A 24,240-nucleotide genomic window follows, 5' to 3' on the forward strand; every position below is an offset into this window, starting at 1 on the left:
ATATAGAAAAACGAAGAAGATTCTCTGCTAATTTACATGTTTGTTTTTGAAACATTAGCTTCATTTGCTCCATTTCAGTATACAGCTGTTCAGGCTGTCAAGTGCTGTGTACAGATGTGAGCTGTTAAGCAGTCTACAGTTAGGTGTTGGGCTTGTTGGCAAAAGTGCTACATATTGCAACAGGATTTTGACATCAGCATGTTTTTAAAGTTTGCAAAGGTGAGTGATGTTTAAACAGATATGTGCATCAACACTCACTCTGACAGGAACATCAGAATGTTTTTATTTACCTTTTTAATTAGTGTTGCACCGTTTAGTAATAAAAGGAAAGGATCTGTATCTACATACAGTCAGGTTAAAGCTGTTGTCATCATTTATGACTTCTTGTGTTGTGATAATGTTTACAATTTTGATATTTACCTTGATATTTTTGAGCATCTGCTATTTTTTTAAAGTGTTTTATTACTTTATAGTCATGTGTTTTCTTTATAAATATGGATAATCAAGGCTAGCGTGTACGCTATTGTGCATTTAATCCAACTCAATGCAAATTCAAGTAATTGAATTTATTTGTACCACATTACAGTACAAACATAAATGATACATCATGGTAAAAACAGATGCATAGGTCGCATAAGTAAGTCATACATTTTTATGCATAAAATAATAAAGAACGTGCTTTCATTAAAAATGTAGGCTGCTCAAATGGCTTATGGGTCAAGAAACCTTGTCAATGTACATTTCACTCGTTTTGCCTCACTTTTGTTGTCCGCTCTTTCAGCCACTCTGGTGGGGGCTGAAAGTCCCTTTCGTACAGGTCATCAACATTTATCCTTTGTTCATTTATAAGTTGATGGAGTGCTTCACAATAGTTGTGAAGTACAAAACAAGCATAAATGACAAAAGGAAGGTCCTTCGTGTTTATGTCCATGGCCCTGCTCAGATGGCTTGTTTACACAGCCATCAAGGAGATGCAGAGTGAATGTGGGCAGACACACCATCATTCTCAAAAGTCTCTGTTTTGGTCCATTTACACTGAAATACAACCTTTTCAAACTAAAATGGGGTCTGCAGCATTTTTGAAAGTCTGTGATGTCTGAGCTAGGTTGAACTAGAACCGCTCACATCCTTTGCATACTGTTTTTAAGCTTGTGATCTGAGTGATTCCTGCCTGTTTTAAAAGGAATCTGTTGAAATATATAATAATAAAGATTTAATTTAATTGACAAACCTTGATAATTGACAAACCTTGTCTATTCTTTTTAATAGTTAATTTTTAACTATTTTTGAATTTTTCAGATCATCAGTCATCAAAGCTAAGTAAATATTGGTCACAGACACAGAGATTTACTTTATATTTCAAGCTGATTACTCACTAAAAAATCCCACAGACCATGTTTTCATGCCATTTTAAGCATTACATTGATGTAACAAAATGTTCATATCTAAGTGTGTGAGTAGTGTATTTTTTTTAAATTAGTCTTCCCATTAATTGCATAATAATGTTCATTCAGACTGATTTGCGGAAACACAAGAGGCAGAATTTTTTACATGGTCCAATCAGTCGAACATAACCAGTCATACCATATCATGTAATGATTAGCCATTGCCCCCATTTATTTTCAGTTACCCCCCACCAAACTCACCACACCCTGCTGTTGTCGCTATTGGATAATGTTTCTTTAAAAAAAAATAAAGAGTGATTTATACACTTTTTAATGTTACATTTTGAATATGGGCATTGTTTTATTGTTGTATAAAAAAAATTTTCTCATCCAATATTCTGAGGAGACACTGCCCATGTTGCAAATGTAACATTCATTAATACTCTAGTGTGTATAATAATAACATTTATTGTAACTGCTTTGCTCCATTGCTAGTTCTAACTGGTAGAGTTGGGGTACTCGAACTCGTACTCGAGTCCGGTCTCGAGTACAATTTCTAGGCGACTTGTACTTGTCACGGACTCGGATGCATTTTTACTTGGACTTGACTCGGACTCAAGCCTTTCGGACTCTGAAAATATGCCGAGTCCATCCGAGTCCAGAGACAGTTGATGGAAATGTCACTGACTTGATGCACTATCATGAAAGTGATATTCAGTATTTGCATGTGTTTTTAAGTCTTGTCCAGTATGCTACTTGAAAGCCGACGGGTTTATGTGCGCAAACACTCGCGCTCACAGAACAAAAGAAAAAGAGAATCACTCACTTTTCTTGACTGAATCACTTATTAACTTTAATAAGAATCATCTTTAATGTACACAGTGAAGATTTTGCAGGGTTTTATTTTAACATTTATTAAGAAATGTCTGCAGTAGTCTATTTCTGTAATAGCCTTTAGATAGACCTACCTAAAAAAAAAAAAAAAAAAAAAAAAAAAGATTCTATTTTTTTTTTTTTAAGATTATTTCATTTGTACTTTTGATTAATATATTTATTTATCCATTTGTTTGTAAGTAATAGGCCTTCTTGGAGTGTTTACTTGCCTTTGGTAGGCTTGAGAATGTTTTACTTACATTAGTTGATTAGTTTTTGCTGTATTAAAATTATTATTATTTTTTAAACATAGTGGCAGTTTCTAGCTTTAAAGAAAAATAATTTTTCTAACATCTTTGCAGCAATAGTTTTAATGGGTCCAAAACCACCTTGGGTGTGCATGCTTTTCTAATAAATCAATGGCACATCATCAAATTTTCTTTATATAATGTAATTTATTGTAATTAATGTAACTATAAATGCATTCAAAAATGAAATAGGTGTGAGTTTGCTGTAATTTATGGAAAGTATATGTAGGGTTTTATACACAGTGTGTGGCATTGTAAAGACTAGGTTTATCCTTCACAGCCTCATTTTTATCCAAGAAAAAAGTCATATAAAACCCAAAACACACACAGCCACAATCAGAAATAAAAAATAGGTGCATATTCTGCTCTTAAGGTCCCATTCACCAAGATACCTACTCCTTTACATAACTTCTGTTACATGACTTTAAGTTTGCTAAGCAGAGCATGGACACTAATTATGAGATGTTGTAAAATCAAAAATCAAAATGGTAAGATCCACTAGAGGTTTGCTTTTCTTTGTTTTTTGCTTTTCAATTGACATTGCATTTTACTAGTTGTAAAGGTTAAAAACAGGGGTGCCCGAACTCAGTCCTGGTCCTTGGTTTAGCTCCAACTTGCCCTTTGGGACTCGGACTTGAGTCCGACTCTGTCCATTTTGGACTCAGAGTCGTCAGGGACTCGACTGGTTAAAGACTCGGACTCGACTTAGGTGGACTCAAACCCAACACTATCACATAGTAAAAAAAATAAATAAATAAACAAAACAAAATAAAACAAAGGAATCTAACTCCATGCACAGACTAACAATCCTTGTTTACTGAAAATCTTGACATGTTTATCACACTCCAAAACATAGCAGACACACACACTGCACATAGCATTACAGTACACGCTAAGCAAACAATTATAATATCTTGATTTACACTCTAACATTTCAGTACCATTTTATTTTACATATTCTGTATCATTTTACCTAACTAGCAAAACACAATTTCTTTTTCAAACTACTGCCTTTTTCCCTTTGTAAAACAAATGTTACAGTAACACATTACAGACAACAAAATCTTTGTAAAGTGTTGTGAATTTTTTTCTTAGAGACCAGGAGACGTTTTAGATATCTTGAAGCAGAAGTTTCTCTTTATTCAGATACTCGCTGCTTGGCACGGCAGTCATCAAAAGTCTAACTAAGGCAGTGATACATTGTAGTTTATATACATTTAGGGGGGCAGTGCTTAGATCTGGAGACAAAGCACCTGGGTGACAACCCCAAACAAAGCATGCAAATGAAGTATTCAGGTATAGCAGCCTTCACCATTTACACCAGTCCTAATCCAATCATCATAACTACTCGAAGACTGGGCAGCGGTACCAAGAGCCATTACAAACAGAAGGTGAACATCTCTGTAATCTGGCTCATTTGACTTACAATAGGAGAACAGGAACTGGCAGGAACCTCTTGATACAAACTTTGCTTGAGAGTATCATTTGTCTGATGTCATCATATTTACCTTAAATGCTAAATACAATGTACTGCACCTTAGGTTTTCACGTGATGCTATGTCAGAACATAAGATAAGAATATTTTAAACAGATTCTTACATTTGTAATCCTACAAAAGGTACCAATATTTTTTATGCATTTCTTTTATGTATACAACATCCAGATTTATGACGTTCGCCTCTGTTAACCTCTTATGCTAATAACATATTTAGTTAAAGACTTGTTACAGTACTAATGCTGTTACTACATTAGTACAATTGTTACACTATATAACGATGTCCACATTTCTGAGGTTAAGCTTTGTTAACCTGTTATTATCCTTTTATTATAAATACTGTACATAAAAATTTATGCTTCACATTACACAATGAACCAGTTTTGGTACAACATATCTGACACAATTTACATTACTTCTCATTTGTATTATTCTCCTATTCTTATATAAAAAAAAACAATTGAAAAAACTGTTCAATGTTATCTGACTGTTATAACTAAACAACTTGAAGCTACTTTATATATTAAACTGTTAATACTTATAAATACCAAAACTGTGTGCTTCAGCTTCTTTCAACTCATAACCCATTATTCTATACCTAAAATTGTACATAATCAACAAAATTCACAATTACTGAATCCAAATGTCTCTAACTATGCACTGGTTAGTCCAAACAACCTGAAAACTTGTATGCAGTGTCATTGTCCAAGGTCCCATGATAGTGTATGAGGACATTGACATATCTCAAAAAAACTATGAAAACTGAGTACCTACTATGAAAGGTTAACAGAGGCCAATCAAAACCAAACTCAATAGGGGTCATTAGCATGATGCCTTAAAGAAGCCTCACAAGTATTAAGTGAGCACCATCTAGTGGTGAAATCAAATTTTCAAATTCTTATAACTTTAGGTGTTGACAACTTATTTTCATGGGACACACCTCCTTAGACTCCTGAATCCTTACCGAATCCAACAATACCAAAGATACCAGGTTTCACCTTATAGTTTGTGCAATGTTACGATTTAGGTCTTAACCCTTGTATGGTCTTCATATTTTTATCATAGAGCCAGTGACTCACTGGACCTGCTGCATTTTTGAGGTTTTAAACACAATCAAACAATTTTATGTAAAAATACTCAGCAGATGTTTACTTCATAAACACATGCCGAAGCCGTGATCTATTCCGGTTGCCGTGCCACAGACGTGTGCAGTGTGTGCTAAGACTTATTCGTCATACAGTGTAGATAGCTTCACTTATAACGCAAGTGTTTTTTAAAATGCATAAACTTGCACTAGAATAGGCTAGGCTAATCACTGATTATGTTCTTTGATAATGTTAATTTTATGCTACTTTTAGAGCCTTATGCTGGAGCTGGTTTTGGGCAATGAAACTTAAGTATGTAAAATAATTAAATAAATTAGCACTATAAGATCACGTATCTGCGATCTTGCATGCTGATGATAAGACCCTGTACTGTACACTACTGTAGCGTATTATTTACTCCCCCTCTATGCATCCTAGGTGTACATGACTTCCTTCTTACAGATGAATGCAATCGGAGTTATATTAAAAGTTATCCTGGCACTCCCAAGGTTTAGAACAGCGTAGACGGGTCAGTCAATGGGACATAAGTCAAAAACAAGTCAATAAAGTGCATCCATCCATAATAAAAAGTGCCTCACATGGCTCTGGAGGGTTCAATAAAGGCCTCCTGTAGCGAATCAATGTGTTTTTGTAAGAAAAATATCCATATTTAAAATGTGAGAATCACTTTTATCTAGCTTGCGCTAACTGCTTTGGCTAGGGGCGTAGCAGGACAGAAACACCGTCTAAGCTGTTCGCCAATCACAACGCAGTGGAACAGCTAGCCAATCACAGAATATTTAGTTTTTCAGATGGCGGGCCTTCATCAAACCCAGAACTAATCAAGCCATTTATGCCAGGCTGGGGAGAAAGGTATTGTAATGTAAATTATGTGGAAAATTTTTCGAACCACCAAGCATGAGAGCATGTTCTAGTACACCCCCAAAACAAAATCAAGACTTTGTAAAAGAGCATAATAGGACCTCTTTAATGTCATGAAGAGACTCTATAACATCTCACTGTTACTGATTTATCATGCAGCTCAAAGTTTTATGGGTAGAATCAGTCTATTCTCATTCATCAACACAGTTTCACTGATGATCCAGAATAATAAACCATAAACCCAGGATAGAGCAGCTGAGTGAATGTGGTCTGGACTGTGTGGATGAGGCTCATTGTGTCAGAGACGCTGTAGAAGGACAAAGTTCCTGCACTCTCATCCACATACACTCCTACTCTACCATTATCATCATACACTCCTATATTTAGATCAGTCTGTATGTCATTGTGATAGAATGAGTAACTATCAGGAGAGCAAATCAAACTCCAGGACTGATCATTAAATCCAAACTCACACTCAATACCTCCCTTCCTGCTGATGCTCTTATATGACACTGATATATACACACCAGTATCTCCACTCCACTCAGTCTCCCAGTAACAGCGTCCACACACACTCTCTTTACATAACACCTGACGATAAACATCAAATCTGTCTGGATGATCAGGATAAGACTGTTTCTCTTCCACACGTGTCACCTTTCTGTTCTCCTCAGACAAAATGAGAAGAGTGTTTGCTGTGTTTGGATCCAGTGTGAGAAAACAGGCATCTGAACACAAGAACAGAAACATTTATAACACAACAACAATCACTACAGCTGTGTGTAAGTGTGTGTGTGTGCACTTGTACAGTTATCTTTGTGAGGGACAGTTTGAGTTTTAGACTATCGGAATGAGGACAGTTTTGTAAAGTGAGGACATTTTGGCCAGTCCTCACTTTCTGAGAACACTTTAAAGGCCTCTTTGAGGGTCAAAGCTGGATTTTAGGGATCAGGTTATAACGGGGTAAAGGTTAGGTTTAGGGTAAGAGTTTGAGTGAGGCACTTAGTTCTGATGGGTAGATTAGCTAGAAATTGCATTGTGTCAATGTATGTCCTCACAAAGACAGCTATACAGAGTTTTGTGTGTGTGTGTGTGTGTGTGTTTGTAGACGTACATTTCTTCAGTCCTGCTGTAATCCTGGATTCTCCTCCATGATCCACACTAAAACACACACACACACACACACACACGTCTGGTTTATTATTCTTGTGGGGACTCTCCATAGGTGCAATGGTTTTTATACTCTCCACACTGTATTTTCTATCTCCTTACCCTAACCCTACCCCTAAACCTAACCCTTACAGAAAACTTTCTGCATTTTTACTTTCTCAAAAAAACTCATTCTGTATGATTTATAAGCTTTTGTACCCATGGGGACCTCAAGCCAGTCCCCACAATGTCAAAAATTTCAGGTTTTACTATCCTTGTGGGGACATTTGGTCCCCACAATGTAGCAAAAACAAGTACACACACACACACACATCCAGTCAGTCAACTAACTGTTGCTATGCAGTTTCCAAGGTAGTCAGGGTGGTTGCAGTGATGTTGAAAACATATTCTGGGTGGTTTATATGCAGTTGCTAAGGTGCTTGGGGTAGTAGCTAGGGTGTTGCTATATGGTTGCTATGGTACTTGGGTGGTGGCTAGGCTGATGCTACCTGGGATTGTTGTATGTAAATTTATAACTATACTTTGTCTTATATCATCTTTCCATCAAATTACAAAAAACTAGTTAACATTAATGTGAGGGAGTTTCTAATGCAGCGTCTATGGGTGGTACGGTAAATTTGACTTTTTTCTTTCTTCTGACTGCTGTTATCAGTCGCTCTTTATTTTTTCCTTTTTTTGAAAGTCGTGAAAACACTATCATGGAGTTTTTATTTTACTATTTGAGCAAATAGGAATGCAAAAAATATATTTGTGGTACTCTCCTATTCACTGCTCTTGAAGTTAACCCAACTATGACGACTTCCGCTGCTTTAAAACACGTAAATGTGAAAAAGGTCTTTGCAAACAGCTTGATTGACAGCTGATCTGACCAGTCATAATGCAGAAAAAAATGGGTTTTTGCAAAGGGTCAGTTGAGTTAATATATTAATAACATTATCTTTACATTGCTGGTAGGTTATCATTGCACAAATCAACACACTCTTTACCTTAAAAAAATAAAATAAAAATGAGAAATAGTTGATAGTTGTAAACTAAAGCCCTGTCTTTACTGCAGTTCACACACATGGATCATACACACAGAGTTTGTACCATGCTATCATTGTTATTTGAATCAATTAAAGCCAGTCTCTCTATTTCTCTCTCTCTCTGTTAGAGCCATAATGGAATTTTTTGCAAATAGGAGAATATTGAAGTACTGTTACAATTATTATTTACTGCATTTGTATTTTTCATAATCATTAAGAATGTTTATACTGTTATATATATGTTTTATTATGTATTTGCTAACTGATGACTGATTACAACATCATATCTGAGTTAGTGGTGTAGCAAGCAAGAGACAGAGTGATACAGTTTTTGACCGTCATTCCTTTCCCTTTTAAATGCTGTTCTTGTATGTAAACGATAAGTTCACTTCCAGAATAAACATTTCCATATAATTTACTCACCCCCATGTCATCCAAAATCAGATCAGTTCATTTTTTCTTTCTTTAGTCAAAAAATAAATTAACATTCCAGGATTTTTCTCCATATAATGGTCCTCAAAGGATTAAAGGTTAAAAAATGCAGTTTCAGTGGAGCTTCAAAAGGCTTTAAACAACCCCAGCCAAGGAATAAGAGTCTTATCTAGCAAAACAATCTGTCATTTTCTGAAGAAAATTAAAAAATGTATGTACTTTTTAACCTCAAATGCTCATCTTGTCTAGCTCTGCAATGTGCATGCGTACTCTCTTCACTCCGGTTCAAGACAGTTAGGGTAGACTGAAAAACTCCTATATAATTTTCTCCTCGTCGGTACTTCTGCAGCGATGTAGGATGATTTTGATGTTGCAAGCTTTATTTAACATCACAACTGACAAACATATGGAATACTCGGGTCAGATATGCAAATGATTATATTTAGACATCACTTAAGGGAAATAACCTGATTTATTAATAAAGTCATGTAAACGCAGTTTACTTGCATTGAAAGGTTACTGGTGTGCATGTAAACGGGGAAACCTGGTTATTTTAATAAGCTGATGTTAGTGAGTTATCAGCTTACTGGTGTGCATTTAAATGTGCTCATAGAAGGGAAGCTTGAATGAGTCTAATGGGCTTCAGTGTGTTTAGATTTGAATGTTTGTCAGTTTAAATAGTCTTGGCTTATTTTGACATTCTGTCAATGGCCACGTTCACACTGTCAGTTTTTGGCATTTTCCGAGAATGCGGTTGTGAGTCCTGAAAATTTACAGGTGTTGAATAAAGGCCTCCTGTAGCTAATCGATGCATTTCAGTTATAAACATTATAAACACTTTTCTCTAGCTTACGCTAACTGTTGTATGCGCTAGCCATTCCAGTCGGATGACGAAGGTCGAATGCATAGTGTATGCGCAGATGAGAATATGATAGTCTCGTGAGAACCAACATTTCTTTACAGAAGCAAAGAAAGCAAAGTTTCCTAAGTTACAAAGTTAAACTAGCGCGTTTTTGTTTTAAAATGCATAACTTTTTTCTACAGTTACTTTAACTGTTAAATTGTAAAGTAAAAAAAAGAAATTACAGTATTTTTACAATCCAAGGAATAACAGTAAATTTTTATTAGGTTACGTTTCTTAAAACATCCTTGATTACCTTTTCCTGCACTTCACAAGAGCTTAAAGAAACAACAGAGTGAGATGAGTGTTTGAGTTGAGTCTCAAACCTGACCACGAAATCAACAGCTGCATCAAATGCAGGTAAATGTTGAATATAGGCGCTGAATTTCACAGTTTGACTCAGACAGAATCAGAGAAATACTGCAAGTCCAGTCATTTAGAGTAGGGCAAGACAAGGGTAAGGTAAGATGATTTTCTCTTGACCATAAATAACACAAAATCACAAAATTAGCACTGAAGACCCAGAGTGGCATGTTGTCACTATAGTTATTATTTTTCAATTTAATACTTATTGTAATTACTGGGTTATTATCTAAAATTTCCATCAATTAGATTTCAGACACCTTCACTTTCATTACAATCTATTGGCTAATGGAGCAAAATCATTAAATTAGGCATGTGTGTTTCCCTTGTTGCTTATACATGTATTATAACTGCTTGTTTTTTTTTTTTTAGGTTTTGCTTTTGAATATATATTTACTAATGTTACAAAAAATGACTACAAACACAGAGAAAGCATTTTGTTACCTATAATCTGTTTTAAATTTCAAAATTGAACAAAATGTTACAAACAGGAATGCTTAATCCAGGGGTAGTCAAGTTTGGTCCTAGAGAGCCGCTCTTTCTAGAACCTAACTTGGAGGAGTATGTGGAGTGAAAGCATTTATAAACTGAGTAAAATTACATTTGTTAAAAAATAAAATAAAAACAGTTACAAAATTACATTTAGTTGCCTTTGTGTCCACCCCAAACAAACAGCGCAATTTACTATAATAGTGACTCCAACATGTAGCTTGTAAAAAAAAAAAAAATACTGCTTGACATACTTGAGCTTGTCCAGAGAGCAGTTTGGATCCTCCAGTTTTTCAGAAAGCAGCTTGACTCCTGAATCTCCTGGGTGATTGTAGCTCAGATCCAGCTCTCTCAGGTGTGAGGGGAAGAAAAATTCATCTGCACTGTATTTTATCTACACTACATACTTGCTGTGATTACATCTTAGAGGAAACAAAAAAATGTTAGAAAGCTAAATCCATGCTTGACAAGCTCCTCTCATCATCTCCTCAGCCTCTTCCATTGTGACTGATGGTGTTGTTCTCGGCCGGGTTGATCTTAGCGCTTAGCCAAGCTTTAAGTGCTACTTAGGTGTCGCTATCTGTCAAGTGCTAAAATGTCATTTGGCTTGTAATTGTAGTACACGTTTGTTTATTGAAATATTAATTTAATGCTGCATTTCAGACAGCTCAGATAATATAATATAATATAATATAGGGGTGTGACGAGATCTCGTAGCACGAGATCTGATGTGTCTCGCGAGACCAGTCGGATCTTGCGAGATCTCGTGACGAAATCCTTGTAAAACATTTTGCAGTGTTTACATTAGAGTTGCACAATAAATCCTTAAAATATGAGATCTTGATTCAAACACCCACGCGACCCACGTGTCTATTAGGACTGTTTCACATCGCGGGTGTCAGTAGAGCGTGAGAAGCACGTTTTGTTGCTGCCCATGTTAATGAATCAGAGGGTCGGGGTAAATGTGAATGCAGAAAAAGCAACACAGTCTTTTCAACCACATTATAATCATTATTTCTGTGTTACAGATATTTAAATAACAGAAGTACTGGGATAAAAGTTTACAGTTTGGGTATAAACACTTATTGTGTACAGTAGCGATCAAAACGAAACTATCTTGTATGTATAGTAACATACTTATCCTCTTCCGCCAGGAGGTGGCGACAACTGCCCGTTTAAAAAAAAGTATGTCATTGAATCATTCATTCAGGAGATTTCAATAGTCAAACAAATCTTAATGAAGTGAGACACTGACTCCTTCATTGAATGTTTTTTTTTTTTTATTTTGTTTAAATGAATGTTTTTTAAAAACTTAAGCAATGAACAGTTTGTCAGAACCACTAGTAAATTACGTTATTTTGTATAGTTTTCTAATCTTTTTTTTCTCCAGAATCGTGAGAGAATCATGGTCTCCAATTTATTAAAAACAACTAGGATTCTCAATTTATCCAGAATCGTGAAGCTCTTGTTTAAATGTTGTTTATTACTGCCTATAATTCATTAAAATGGAAGTTTAATTTCATAAAGTTCAAAATGCACCTACATTTTTTTGCATTTTGTCTTTTTCAGTTGAATAAAATATTCAATTCCCTATATATTGAATCGAGGATTTCTTAAAAGTTTAAAAATCTCGTCTCGTCTCGTTCTCGTGAACCCAGTCTCGTGTCTCGTCTCATCTCGTGGGATAAGTGTCTCGTCACACCCCTAATATAATATAATATAATAGTTAAAAGTAATAAAGCTTACTACATATAATAATATATATTATGTTATTTCCAGGTCCAATGCTGGTTTTTGTGCATGTCAGAAAGTCATTGACAGATCTTTTTGTTTGTTTGTTTGTTTTTAGTTTATTAAAAAAAATGGTGCTTCAGCGGTTCTTCAGCGGTTCTTTGGTGTGATTGTGGTGCTATATAGCACCGTTAGTGTATAAAGAACCGGTCAAGCCCCTGTCTGGTTCTTCAGCGGTTCTTCAGTGGTTCTTTGGGGTCGTTAAGGTGCTATATAGCACCACTGCCATACAAAGAACCTGTTAAGCCTCTGAATTTGACAAAGGTGCCATATAGCACCTTTTAAAATAGGTGCTATATAGCACTAAAAGTGGTTCCCCTATGATTACGAGCCAAAGAACCACTTTTAGTGCTATATAGCACCATTTGTTTTTAGAGTGTATATATATATATATATATATAGCTCTTTTTCAGCAGGGTTGTCACACAATTCTGAGAAAAGAAGTTACTAGTAAAAATGCTAGCAAAAATGCTCTGTCATTAAATGTTTTAATATACTAGTAAAAGCGTAATTAAAGAGCTCTGTAATTGCATTTTTACCAGTAATCATTGAATTAGAGTCCTCTCCAATTATAATTCTAACTACTAACAATTGAATTGTAGAGCTCACAATTAGTCAACATTCTTAACAATGCATGCTTGATATAGTGCGCTTAAATCCGCACATGCATGCTTGGACAAGACACCCTTAAACCGTGTTTAGCTACATTTGTAGCCAAGTTACTGATTTTATGTTTTGCATTTTAAAAACATGCTTTGTGTTACAGTCACACTACTTCATGAACATTAAATATCTATTGTCAGTATTTATTCTCCTGTTTAAGGTACAAAATTTACTTAAGCCAGAAATTTACTTTTTGGCACACTTTTTTCTCTATGTAGTGTTGTTATGGAAACTAGAAAATGCCGTAAATTTGGTTATGCCAGCATGTGTGGAAATACTTAAACCACGTGTGTTACAATTAACCCTGCGTTAGTTTGTGCCCCGTGCTCCCCTATGCATTATCTTCTAATATTTCAATGGACTGGAGTCAGTAATTCCGCTTAATGTAAAATGTAATTTTGTGGCAAAACATGGAAATAATTTGTCATTTTTATCCTATTCTTTACAATACTTATTTGTTCAGTCAGTGTGGTTGTGGGTGTTGGTCTTGCTGTTGTAGGCTGTAAGGACCTTTAAAATAACTGAAATAATTTGGCGAATTGATAAAGGTGTAATGCAATCAAGACCTGTCTGGAGCTATTTTAGCCGTGCATTTCCCTGAAAAAGTTGCACACCTTAGAACATATACCAGCCAATCAGATTCCAGCATTCAACAGTCCCGTAGTATAACTAAACTTAACAACTACCTTACTATTAATAAGCACTAATTGGGAGTTTATAGAGGCAAAAGGCATAGTTTGTTAATAGTGAGAACTGGATCTTAAAATAAAGTGTGCCCCATGTTTTGTTGCATTGAGCAGTTTAGCCAATCACAACATACATCTGTTTATTTATTAAACATATCTGATTGGCTACTGCCTTCAAGTTACAGTCCACTCACCACTCAAAACTCTAAATTTGCTTTGAGTTCATTGATTATAATGGAAAAGGTGAGTGACAGCTTATAAACAAGTTCCATTTGCATAATCCACTAAAAATTTGGGTAAATGCTTTGTTTTTCATGCCAAGTTGATAACCGTAACAGTGGATGGATGAAAGATATAATTAGTCAAAATAGACTAATATATTAATAAAAATATATTTGAATTTTCATATCAAAATATTTTGAAATGTGGTTGCAATTATTTGTCAAATTAATGACTTGTAAATCTTGACATTTCATCACTGTGCATTGCCATTTTTTGTCGTGTTTTGCAGAATTGCAACAGTTATTTCTTTTTGACATAATTTTATGATAAAACACGTTTAGTCATCATGACGTTTACAACTAAGCATTTCCAGGGGAAAACACTGGCTGCAGGGAAAGACTAGCAGTAGCCTAATGTTAATGTATTCTATTAACTATGTATATCATAAACCCATCTTTTTAGGCAAGTACCAGTTATGGATGTCATGTCATAATGACTAATCTCAATGCCTCAGATTGCCATTGAATTCATAAGCGCAACAGAACTGTGTGTGATTGGACAAATTGTTCAACAGTGTAAAAACGCATTAAACAAATATAACGCAACATGAGCACATAGAAATTTAATCACAGAGCTGGTAGAGGTGAGTTAATGCGACCAGTATTTACTGCACACTGAACGGCAGTGCAGTGCTAGATAGTGATAGATGTGCCTGTGCAGTGCAGAAGTTTTTCTTGAAAATGCAGCATTTTTTGCAGTTTGTTCAGTAACTGTTTCAGACCATTTCAATCTCAATATAAGCCACATCTACAGACAATTGTATAAACATGAAAACAAATGACGGAAAATGTTTTTGTCTCTTGTTCTGGCACTCCAATGAAAGCAGATACAACATTTGTTGATAAAAATTTATTTTATGGAAAACCATTTACCTCAGTATCTCCAGCTTAGAGTTAGGACTCTTCAGTCCATCAGAAAGAAGCTTCACTCCTGAATCCTTCAGATCATTGTTACTCAGATCCAGATCTTTCAGGACAGTGTTTGAGGATTGTAAAACTGATGACAAACTCCCACAAGACTTTGCAGTGAGATTACATATGGAAAATCTGAACAAGATAAACACAGTAATTGCATACAGAATTGATTTTAATAATGTAAGTTTTGAATAAATAAATAAATGTGTGTGCATATATATATATATATATATATATATATATATATATATAAGAGTTCAGATGAAAAACCAGCTAAAAGCCACCAGCTAAAATGAGATGCTAAAGTGAATGCTCCTGACACATTGTATATGTCCATCAAATACTTTTACTTCAAACTTGCTAAATTCTAGCCTCAGCCCAATCAGAAGTACCAGTGCTTACATAGAAACCTATACAAAGTAGCCAGAAAGAAATGTTAATTTTAAAGAAATACATCAGATGGATTTAGAGGCTTTTGCATCTGAACTATTCATATATATATATATATATGAAATCAAGTATTTTAAACTCAGACCTCAGTATCTCCAGCTTTGAGTTTGGACTCTTCAGTCCATCAGAAAGAAGTTTCACTCCAGGATCCTGAAGGTCATTGTTACTCATATCCAGCTCTCTCAGGACAGAGTTTGAGGACTGTAAAGCTGAAGATAAACTTTCACAGGAATGAGCAGTGAGATGACACCCACACAGCCTGTGAAGAGAACAAAACAAACAGCCATATTAATGTGAATGTATCAGATAGGTTATGTAGTTTGTAATCTATAGTGCATGTTTGTACTGAATAATAATTTATAATTGGATTACAGTAATAAAGCACTTATATATTTCTTTAAAACTATTATAGTTCATTAGTAATTTATAAACAGTAGTTACTAATTATTAATACATAATTAGACTATATACAAGTAGTGAGTTCATCACTGTCTCTGTAATTAACGTGTTTAAATACATCACATGTAAAGAGTTACATAATGCTTTGTTGACCACTTATTAACCATAGATCTCACTTTAGGTCACAGAAAATCTAAAAAAAGTGTTTTAAACCAGCCTTTATTGGACATTAATTACATTGATATTCAGTGTTCCTTAAAATGATTACAAATACATTAAGCACACATCCACACATTGGGTTTCCATGTTTTATAGAAAGTTCCATAGAAAGTTATTTTTAAACTGTATAAAAGGTATATCCTGTCCCCTCTAAGACTAACTGTAAGCCTACCCCTAATCCTAACTGATGTATTTTAACAACATGTTCTAGTAAGTATTTGTATGTATTGACAGCATTACGCTGTTTATTTATTTATTTTTTTTAAGTTTGTGTCAAAAAGTATGTTTAACTTTGGGCATAGGCTTATTGTATTTGTACATTTTAAGAATCTCTTAATACTAATGCAATTAATAACTATAAAATTAATAATGTTTTAGACACTTAATTAATGACATTTCTCTATATACTATGACCTAATCTAAAGTGAGAACTATTTGCGGTTAGGTTGTTTACAAAGCATTATCTAACTCTTTATATATTAGCTAACTGAACAATTTTTTAATTATTATTACAGTGACAATGAACGAAGAACTCACTGTTTGTATATAGTCCATTAATGTATTAACAACAGTTTATAAACTATTGATTTCAATAGTTTGTAAATAATTTGTAAATACTTTATTACTGTATACTTACTATAAAGTGTTACCACTTTATCTATTAAAAGTAAAATTACAGTGTAAAGAAACTGTTTGAGAGAAGCAGTCAATCAGCAGAAGTGAAAAGCAGATCGTAAGTGTATTTTTTGTCTTATTAGTGTTTAGTGCAGTTGTCGTTGCTAGGAAATGCTTGTGTGTTTACTGTGTTGAGATGTGCTAAAGTTGCATTTGGTCTCATACTGTCGTAACCCTGTCAGTGTTGTGCCCTTGCTTAGCCCTTTGTTGTGATGAACAGTAAAGTGTGTTCAGCTGAATTCAATTTCCATTTTGTAAAACGGGTATAAAAAAAGGTTAGTATACCGTGGCAGTGGTCATGGCAGCCCTTGTGTGAAGACCAAAGAGTGTAAAGACCATTGACTCTACCGTACAACTCCACCGGACAGGGACACCGGCAAGGGACATAAGTATCACTTCTGATTCATCCTCTTTTCCACACCTTGCTTCACTTCTGTTTTGGTTTGTATGAACAACTTTTACTATGCGTTTCCATATCCCTATTATTACTACCACTCGCAAACCACACATCACACATTGTAGGCAGCGCTAACATTAAACTTTCAGAGACCTGGATCCAACCATAGGACACTGCTACAGCTGCAGCACTCTACAATAATTTCTCATTTTCCCACACTCTCCGTCTGATTGGAAGAGGTGGAGGTACTGGTCTGCTTATCTCTAATAACTGGAATTTTATTCCTTTACCTTCTCTGGGTATTAAAAGCTCATTTGAATCACATTCAGTCACTATTACCCACCCTTTTAAAATCCATTTTGTAGTTGCTTATCAACCCCCAGGACCACAAGGTAACTTCTTGGATGAATTAGGTGTCCTTCTCTCAACCTTTCCTGAGGATGGTACTCCCTTTGTTATGCTTGGAAACGTTAACATCCACCTAGATAAATCTCAGGCTGCAGACTTCCACACTCTGCTTGCCTCTTTTGATCTTAAGAGAGTGTTAACTACAGCTACTCGCAAATCAGGCAACCAACTGGACCTTATTTACACACAAGACTGCTCCAATGGTCATGTGCTGGTTACTCCACTGCACACCTTGGATCACTTCCTCCTCACTCCTAACCTCAACATGGTTTCTGATACAACACATTCCCCTTCACATGCCATCTTTTGACGTAACCTACACTCACTCTCACCCTCTATCTGGTATGGTTTCATCTTCACTTCCTCCATCTAAACAGTTCTCATCTCTTGATGCTAACAGTGCTACTGATACTTTCTGCTCCACTCTTACATCTTCCCCTTGTCTTCCAGGCCAACCCGTACCACCCCATCTGATGTTCTCCGCAAACATTGTTCTAAGCTCAGGGCTGCTGAAAGGGTATGGCACAAATCAAAAAAACCTACTGACCTTAATGTATATCAGTCACTTCTCTCTTCCTCTGCTAATGTCTCCACTGCTAAAGGACACACTATTATAATAAAATTAACAATTTGTCTACAACTCTCGCATGCTCTTTAAAACATTTTCCTCCCTCCTTTGTCCTCCTCCCCCTCCTTTATCAACTCTAACAGCTAATGACTTGTTTTTTATTAATTAAATTAAAACCAGTGCACAATTTTCGACACCACATTCTGTCAAGCAGATCTTACAGCAAACATACACTCTTCACTCTCTGAGGCAGAAGTCTCCAACCTCATCCTTTCTAATCATTTTACTAGTTGTCCGCTTGATCCTATTCCATCTCATCTCCTTCAAGCCATTTCTCCTGCAGTTGTACTTGCACTCACTCAAAAAATGATTCTACAATACTGTTCAGTTTATTAAAAAAACATTTTCATTTAACACCATTGTGCTAGGTTTCCCTTTTAAACAACTAAATTGTTAAACTGACCTGAAACAGTTGCGCTTTGGCTCAACTATATTTTCATTTTGAAAGAACATGTTAATGTTTAATTAAGTAAGCCAAAAATAACATTTAATGCTTGTTCAATTTACTTAAGTAAATGAAGTTAATCCAACACAATTCTTTAAAAAAAACTTAATTCATTTGATTTGAGAGTTCATAAATTATTTTACATGTGTAACTTTTTTTAAAATAAGATAATAAAATTGGGGGACCTGCTAACATGAGTTAAAGTTGTTTTAATAATAAAATAAACGACCATGGATGTAACAAAGCCATCTTATGGCTAGTGCCTAACATGTTGGTTAATGCCTAAAGTTAAGTAAATCCAACAAATAATTATTTTAATGTAAAAGGATTTCTGCCTAATAATTTTTTTCCAGTTTGATGTTTTAGTTTGAGTTCAACAAACATAAAATAGTCACTTCATAAACGCATCAAATCAATTTCATTTAAACTATATTTGTTCAAATTGAGCCCAACTCATGATTTTTTTTTTTTTTTTTTTTTGAGTGCACTCACATCATTAAGACATTTCTTGCTGGATGAAGGATCATCAGCTTCAACTCAACCTTGCCAAAACAGAACTGCTTGTGGTTCCATCAAACCCATTGTTTCATCACAATTTGATCATCCAGTTAGGCACATCAACCATAACTCCTTCAAAAACAGCCAGAAACCTTGGAGTAATGATTAATGATCAGCTGACTTTCTCAGACCACACTGCTAAAACTGCCCGGTCCTACAGATTTGCTTTAATCAACATCAGGAAGATCAGGCCCTTTCTTTTGGAACATGCTTCACAACTTTGCAATGTTTGCAATGTCTGCAAGTGAATGTCGCTTTATTGTGTCATGCCAAAGTGGTGCAAAATCACTTTCACTGACTTTTAAATTAAATGTTCCCTCCTGGTGAAATGACCTATAATGACCTTATAATTCTATTCTTTAAAAAAAAAAAAAAAAAAAAAACTTGTCCCTTTTAGACTAACACTAGCTTCTCTAATCTTTTTGTATTTTATTTGTTTTCTTTTTATTTGTTATATAATTAATAAAAAACAAAAGATGCCTCTAACTGCTTATTTTTTTCTATTCTGTTTTATGTAATAAAAAAACTTACTATATGTACTGCATTAAGCTAACTGAGACTTGTTATAGTACTTGTATATAATTGTTCTTTTGTTGATTTTGATTGTTTCCATTGTCCTTATTTGTAAGACAAAAGCGTCTGCTAAATGACTAAATGTAAATGTAAGTAATTTAAGTAAATACAAATGACACAACATCTTCAAGGCCTAATAAAACAGGGTCAGGGTTAACTCCTGATGGTTAAGCTAAGTGCATTTGTGCTCAACAATGCAGCAAACTGTTCATGAATCAAACTGATCCAGTTGAACTCTCTGACTCAATGATCTGGTCACAGTCGTTGTCAAGCTATCAATGCACTGAATCTATCTTATCTAAATGAGGCAAGAGCCAAGAACAATATGATCATATGATCCCCAGAGCTGAGGATTTTACTGATGAAGTGAAAATAAAGGTATTGTAATAATTAAATTCATAAGAAAGGGAACATATTTTTAAATAAACTAAAGTTTTTGGAACCAAACTGTTGAAAGAAGTCATTAAGGAAGTTTAGATATTATTTCATTGTCATAACTGGAACACTGCATTACAAAATTCCAGGTTATCCAGGATGGTTGTAAACACTGACTATTTTCTCATCAGGTTTTTTTAAGTAGGCATTGCCTGCTTTGAGTTCTTGGAAGAAATGCCACTGGTTAATCAAACTACAATATAGACAAGAAAAATGTCTGCTAGCTATAGTTATGAAATATATTGTTTCATAACTATAGTTTATGAAACTATTCATCCACATAGTTGAACATGGTGATTCAGTGAAAGTGAAAGTCAAACCTCAGTATGTTCAGTTGAGAGTGTGGACTCTTTAGTCCATCATAAAGCAGCCTCACTCCTGAATCCAGTAGGCGATTGCTGCTCAGGTCCAACTCTGTCAGATGGGAGTTTGATGATTGTAGAGCATAAGACACAGTTTCACAGAATGTTTCATTTAAGCCACAGCTGTCAAATCTGCCAAAACAGAATGTTTAGTTAGATTATTTTCTGATGTTCAGTTTTTTTCCTGCAATAACTTACTGTACTCTTCATAATTTGAGAAAATGTTTCACATAGTAATTGGAGATTTCATTGTTTAGTGATGCAGAACAAAACAGTCAGTAAAATTACTCACAGTGCTTTTCTGCAGCATCTCACAGCTGGAATAAGTCTTGTGTAGTTTGAAAATGATGAAGTGAACCTCTTTGGGTTAAACTCATCCAGCACCTTCTCTGATATCAGCAGTACGTAGGTCAGCACTGTGCACATTGAAGGTGAGAATTCTTTTCCTGGATGTTCATCTGAACTGAGGTAACTCTGAATCTCATTTAATGAATGATCTTTGAGCTCAAGTAAGCAGTAGAATAGGTTTACTAAAGCTTCATCTGTGATACTGTGCTTGTTTTGCTCTTGTTTAATGTATTCAGTTATTTTTGTGATGCTCTCTGTGGTGTCTTCAGTGTGTGTGAACAGGCCTTTAAGCAGGTTTTGATTGGATTTCAGTGAAATGCCCATCAGAAACCGCAGGAACAGGTCCAGATGTCCTCTCTGACTCCTCCTGGCTTCATCAACAGCCTTCTGCAGTAGCTCCTGCAATGTGACATTTTGTTTTGGCTTATCAAAGAAAAACTGAAGCTCCTGCATGTTCTTGTTCAGGTAACAGAAGAATACATGAACTGCAGCAAGAAACTCTTGGACACTCAGATGTACAAAGCAGAAGACCTTTGCTCCGTGAAGTCCGTGTTCCCTTTTGAAGATCTCAGCAATCATTCCTGTGAACTCAGTGTCTTTGCTCGCATCAATACCACATGCTTTCAGATCTTCCTTATAGAACACAATGTTTTCTTTCTTCAGTTGTTCAAATGCTAACTTGGCTAACTTCAAAATCGTCTTTCTATTTAACTGTAAGTGCTCTCTATATTCTCTTTCTTCTTGTTCATCGTACTTCTGGTTCTTCATGTTCATCTGTATAAGCAGGAAGTGAATGTACATTTCAGTGAGTGTTGTGCTGATGTTCTCTTCATTGCTCTCAATTAGAATATCTTGAAGTACTGTGGCCGTGATCCAGCAGAACACAGGAATGTGGCACATGATATAAAGACTACGAGACGTCTTTATGTGTGAGATGATTCTGGAGGCCAGACTCTCATCTGTGATTCTATTTCTGAAGTACTCCTCCTTCTGTTGGTCAGTGAATCCTCGCACTTCTGTGAACAAACCTACAAACCGCGGAGGGATCTGATTGGCTGCTGCTGGTCGTGAGGTCACCCAGACGAGAGCTGACGGAAGCAGATTTCCTTTGACCAGACTTGTAAACAGCACATCTACAGATGCTCTTTCCTCAACAGTGTTCAATGTTTCACTTTTAAAATTCAATGGAAGTTGACTCTCATCAAGTCCATCAAATATAAATGCTAGCTTACATTCCTTATATAACTTTGATTTCTCCAAGTCCTTCAATTCAGGGTAGAATTTCAGCATAAACTCATGGAGATTGACCTTTCTGTCTTTAATGACATTGATCTCTCTGAATGGAAGCAGGAACACACAATTTATATCCTGATTGGTGTTTCCTTCTGCCCAGTCCAGGATGAACTTGTGCACAGATACAGTTTTTCCAATGCCAGCAATGCCCTTGGTCAGCACAATCTTCTCCTCATTGTTTTTCTTCAGTTCAGTAAATAAGTCGTTGCATTTGATTGATTTATCATGTGTGTTTTTGTTCTTGAAAATATCATCAATCTTCACAATCTCGTGTTCGTGATTGACATCTTTCATATCTCCCTCTGTGATGAACAGTTCTGTGTAAACATCTCTGAGATCTGTGTCATTTTCTTTGTTGCCCTCAAAAATACATTTTGCCTTTCTCTTCATGTTGTTTTTGTGAGTTTTCAAGAAGTTTTGCAGCTCTATAATTAAAAACAAACAAGAGAACAAAAAAACAAAAAACAAACTAAATTGACACATATTTTTTCATATTAGCATGATTATCATTATTAGTAATTGATTCAGACAGATTAAATTCATAATGCTCAGGTTTCAATTTTAAAATTTCTGAATATGTTTATGTTCAGATCACTTATTTGTCTTGATTGAGATCATCTTTAGGCCTTGCTGGCCAATGTTACTAAAAATTAATTTTTATTTATCCCATCAAACAGAATGTGAGGCTGTATTTACAACATGTTTTAACCTGCTTAAATAAACCTTTGCATGTGTGATTGTAATCATGTCTTGATGATACTATATCAATCTGGTGACAGTTCCTTTTACTGGTTAACTTTAATAAACAGTTTAATCACCTTATAAGATGCTTAATTAAGGCTTTTAGATAATTGTAAACTGGGTATCTCTGGAGACACGCTGTTCTATTTTATATATCTGTATAAATCTGCTGCTAATGTGTCTGACCCAACAGATGGTCAGGGACAGGGATTGATATTTACTTCAGAAATGTTGTGAATTACCTCCAACAGGGACAGATGTCCTCATATTGCCCTCAGCCTGAGCTGTGAGAGAGAGAAAGAAAGAAACATTTATCTCTCAAACACATCAGCAGAGCAAAAAGGAAAAGAGGTTTAAGTGAAACCTTCACTCTGGTAAATATTTAATCACATTACAGTCACAGTAAATTAAATGTTACCTTGCTTGTGTTCATTCTCCAACTGTTCAGCCAGATCATTTTGGTTCATCTTTCTCAGGATGTCCACCATGACCTTCACAGCTTCTTCTAGTCCAAAACACACCACCATCTTATCTACTGTGTCAAATATATCTGCCTTCTCCATTTCAGACTTTGATATATGCTTATGATATGTATTCATTAAGCGCCAATGAAACTCCTTCAGTTCAGCTTCTACCAGTTCCTTCAGTGAGTTCACGAGCAGCTCTTTAATGGACATCATCATCCTTCACCAACTCATGGCTGCAGGTCAAGAAAAAGAAAAGATCTGAAGTTCATCCACTCTTCACATTTGGACCTAAGTGCTCAATAGTATGTGACACTTTAAAATCTATATCTCACTAACTCATGCAATAGTACAGTGTTATTTACTAACCATGGATAATAGGGGTGTAATGGTACACAAACATGGTTAGGTACGTAACTCGGCTTTGACGTCACAGTTTGTTATGATTTCGGTACAGCAGGGGCAAAAACGGAAAAAAAAAAAAAAATTAAAACAGCGGTTTACTGAACAAGTTGCTCTTTCTTTAAATAAATTCAGTTATAATAAAAATGTTCTTAATGATAAAAATCTACCTCAGCTTATGCCTTAAAACTATCCACTTTTTTCTTCCCCTAAGAGTGGGCACAGCCATTCATAATTTTTATGGGTGTGGCTTCCGGTCTCATACGCGTCCAGCTGTTTCAGCTGTACAAAACAGCTCGTTTTGCTGCTTGAGATTGCAAATTGATGGGTCTTACCATATTATTTTAATGTATTATCTTGATTATGTGTACACTGGTTTGTAGAGCAAACAGTTTTACCATTTACTGCACGCTGTTATTCTCCTTGTTATTTCCCAGTAGCGGAAAATGAACTGGAAATCTCACCCATGGGCTTACTTCCACATTGAGGGAAAATGGTGGATAGACATTACTATAAGGTTACAATTAACAAAAGAGTCAAAACTTAAATTGAACAGTAATTTATTTTTAAATATAATTAACACTAAACTTAAAAAAATATGCAAATATGTAAATTGCACATAATGCATTTTGTATATTAACTTATAAATTATAACATTTCTATTTGTTGTTTAAAAATATTCAGTTAAGCAGTAGCTGT

The 24,240-nt window shown here is 35.2% G+C and overlaps 2 protein-coding genes across 2 annotated transcripts in view; both read right to left on the reverse strand.

Annotated features, from left to right (window-relative positions):
* The window catches only part of LOC127164163 (protein NLRC3), a 77,087-nt gene that overhangs the window by 52,264 nt on the left and 583 nt on the right, over window positions 1-24,240 (reverse strand). The gene's annotated exons all lie outside the window — the stretch shown is intronic.
* LOC127164523 (NACHT, LRR and PYD domains-containing protein 12) lies at window positions 5,921-23,632 on the reverse strand. Its single transcript, XM_051108499.1, has 10 exons — window positions 23,509-23,632; window positions 23,094-23,375; window positions 22,918-22,959; window positions 20,586-22,359; window positions 20,252-20,425; window positions 15,280-15,453; window positions 14,703-14,876; window positions 10,663-10,791; window positions 7,143-7,189; window positions 5,921-6,756 (listed from the first exon to the last, which is right to left on the reverse strand). Exons 2-10 carry the CDS (start codon window positions 23,356-23,358, stop codon window positions 6,227-6,229), a joined length of 3,309 nt encoding a protein of 1,102 aa, XP_050964456.1. The 5' UTR covers window positions 23,359-23,375; window positions 23,509-23,632; the 3' UTR covers window positions 5,921-6,226.

The sequence above is a fragment of the Labeo rohita genome, chromosome 4, assembly GCF_022985175.1.
Source record: "Labeo rohita strain BAU-BD-2019 chromosome 4, IGBB_LRoh.1.0, whole genome shotgun sequence".
Taxonomy (NCBI): domain Eukaryota; kingdom Metazoa; phylum Chordata; class Actinopteri; order Cypriniformes; family Cyprinidae; genus Labeo; species Labeo rohita.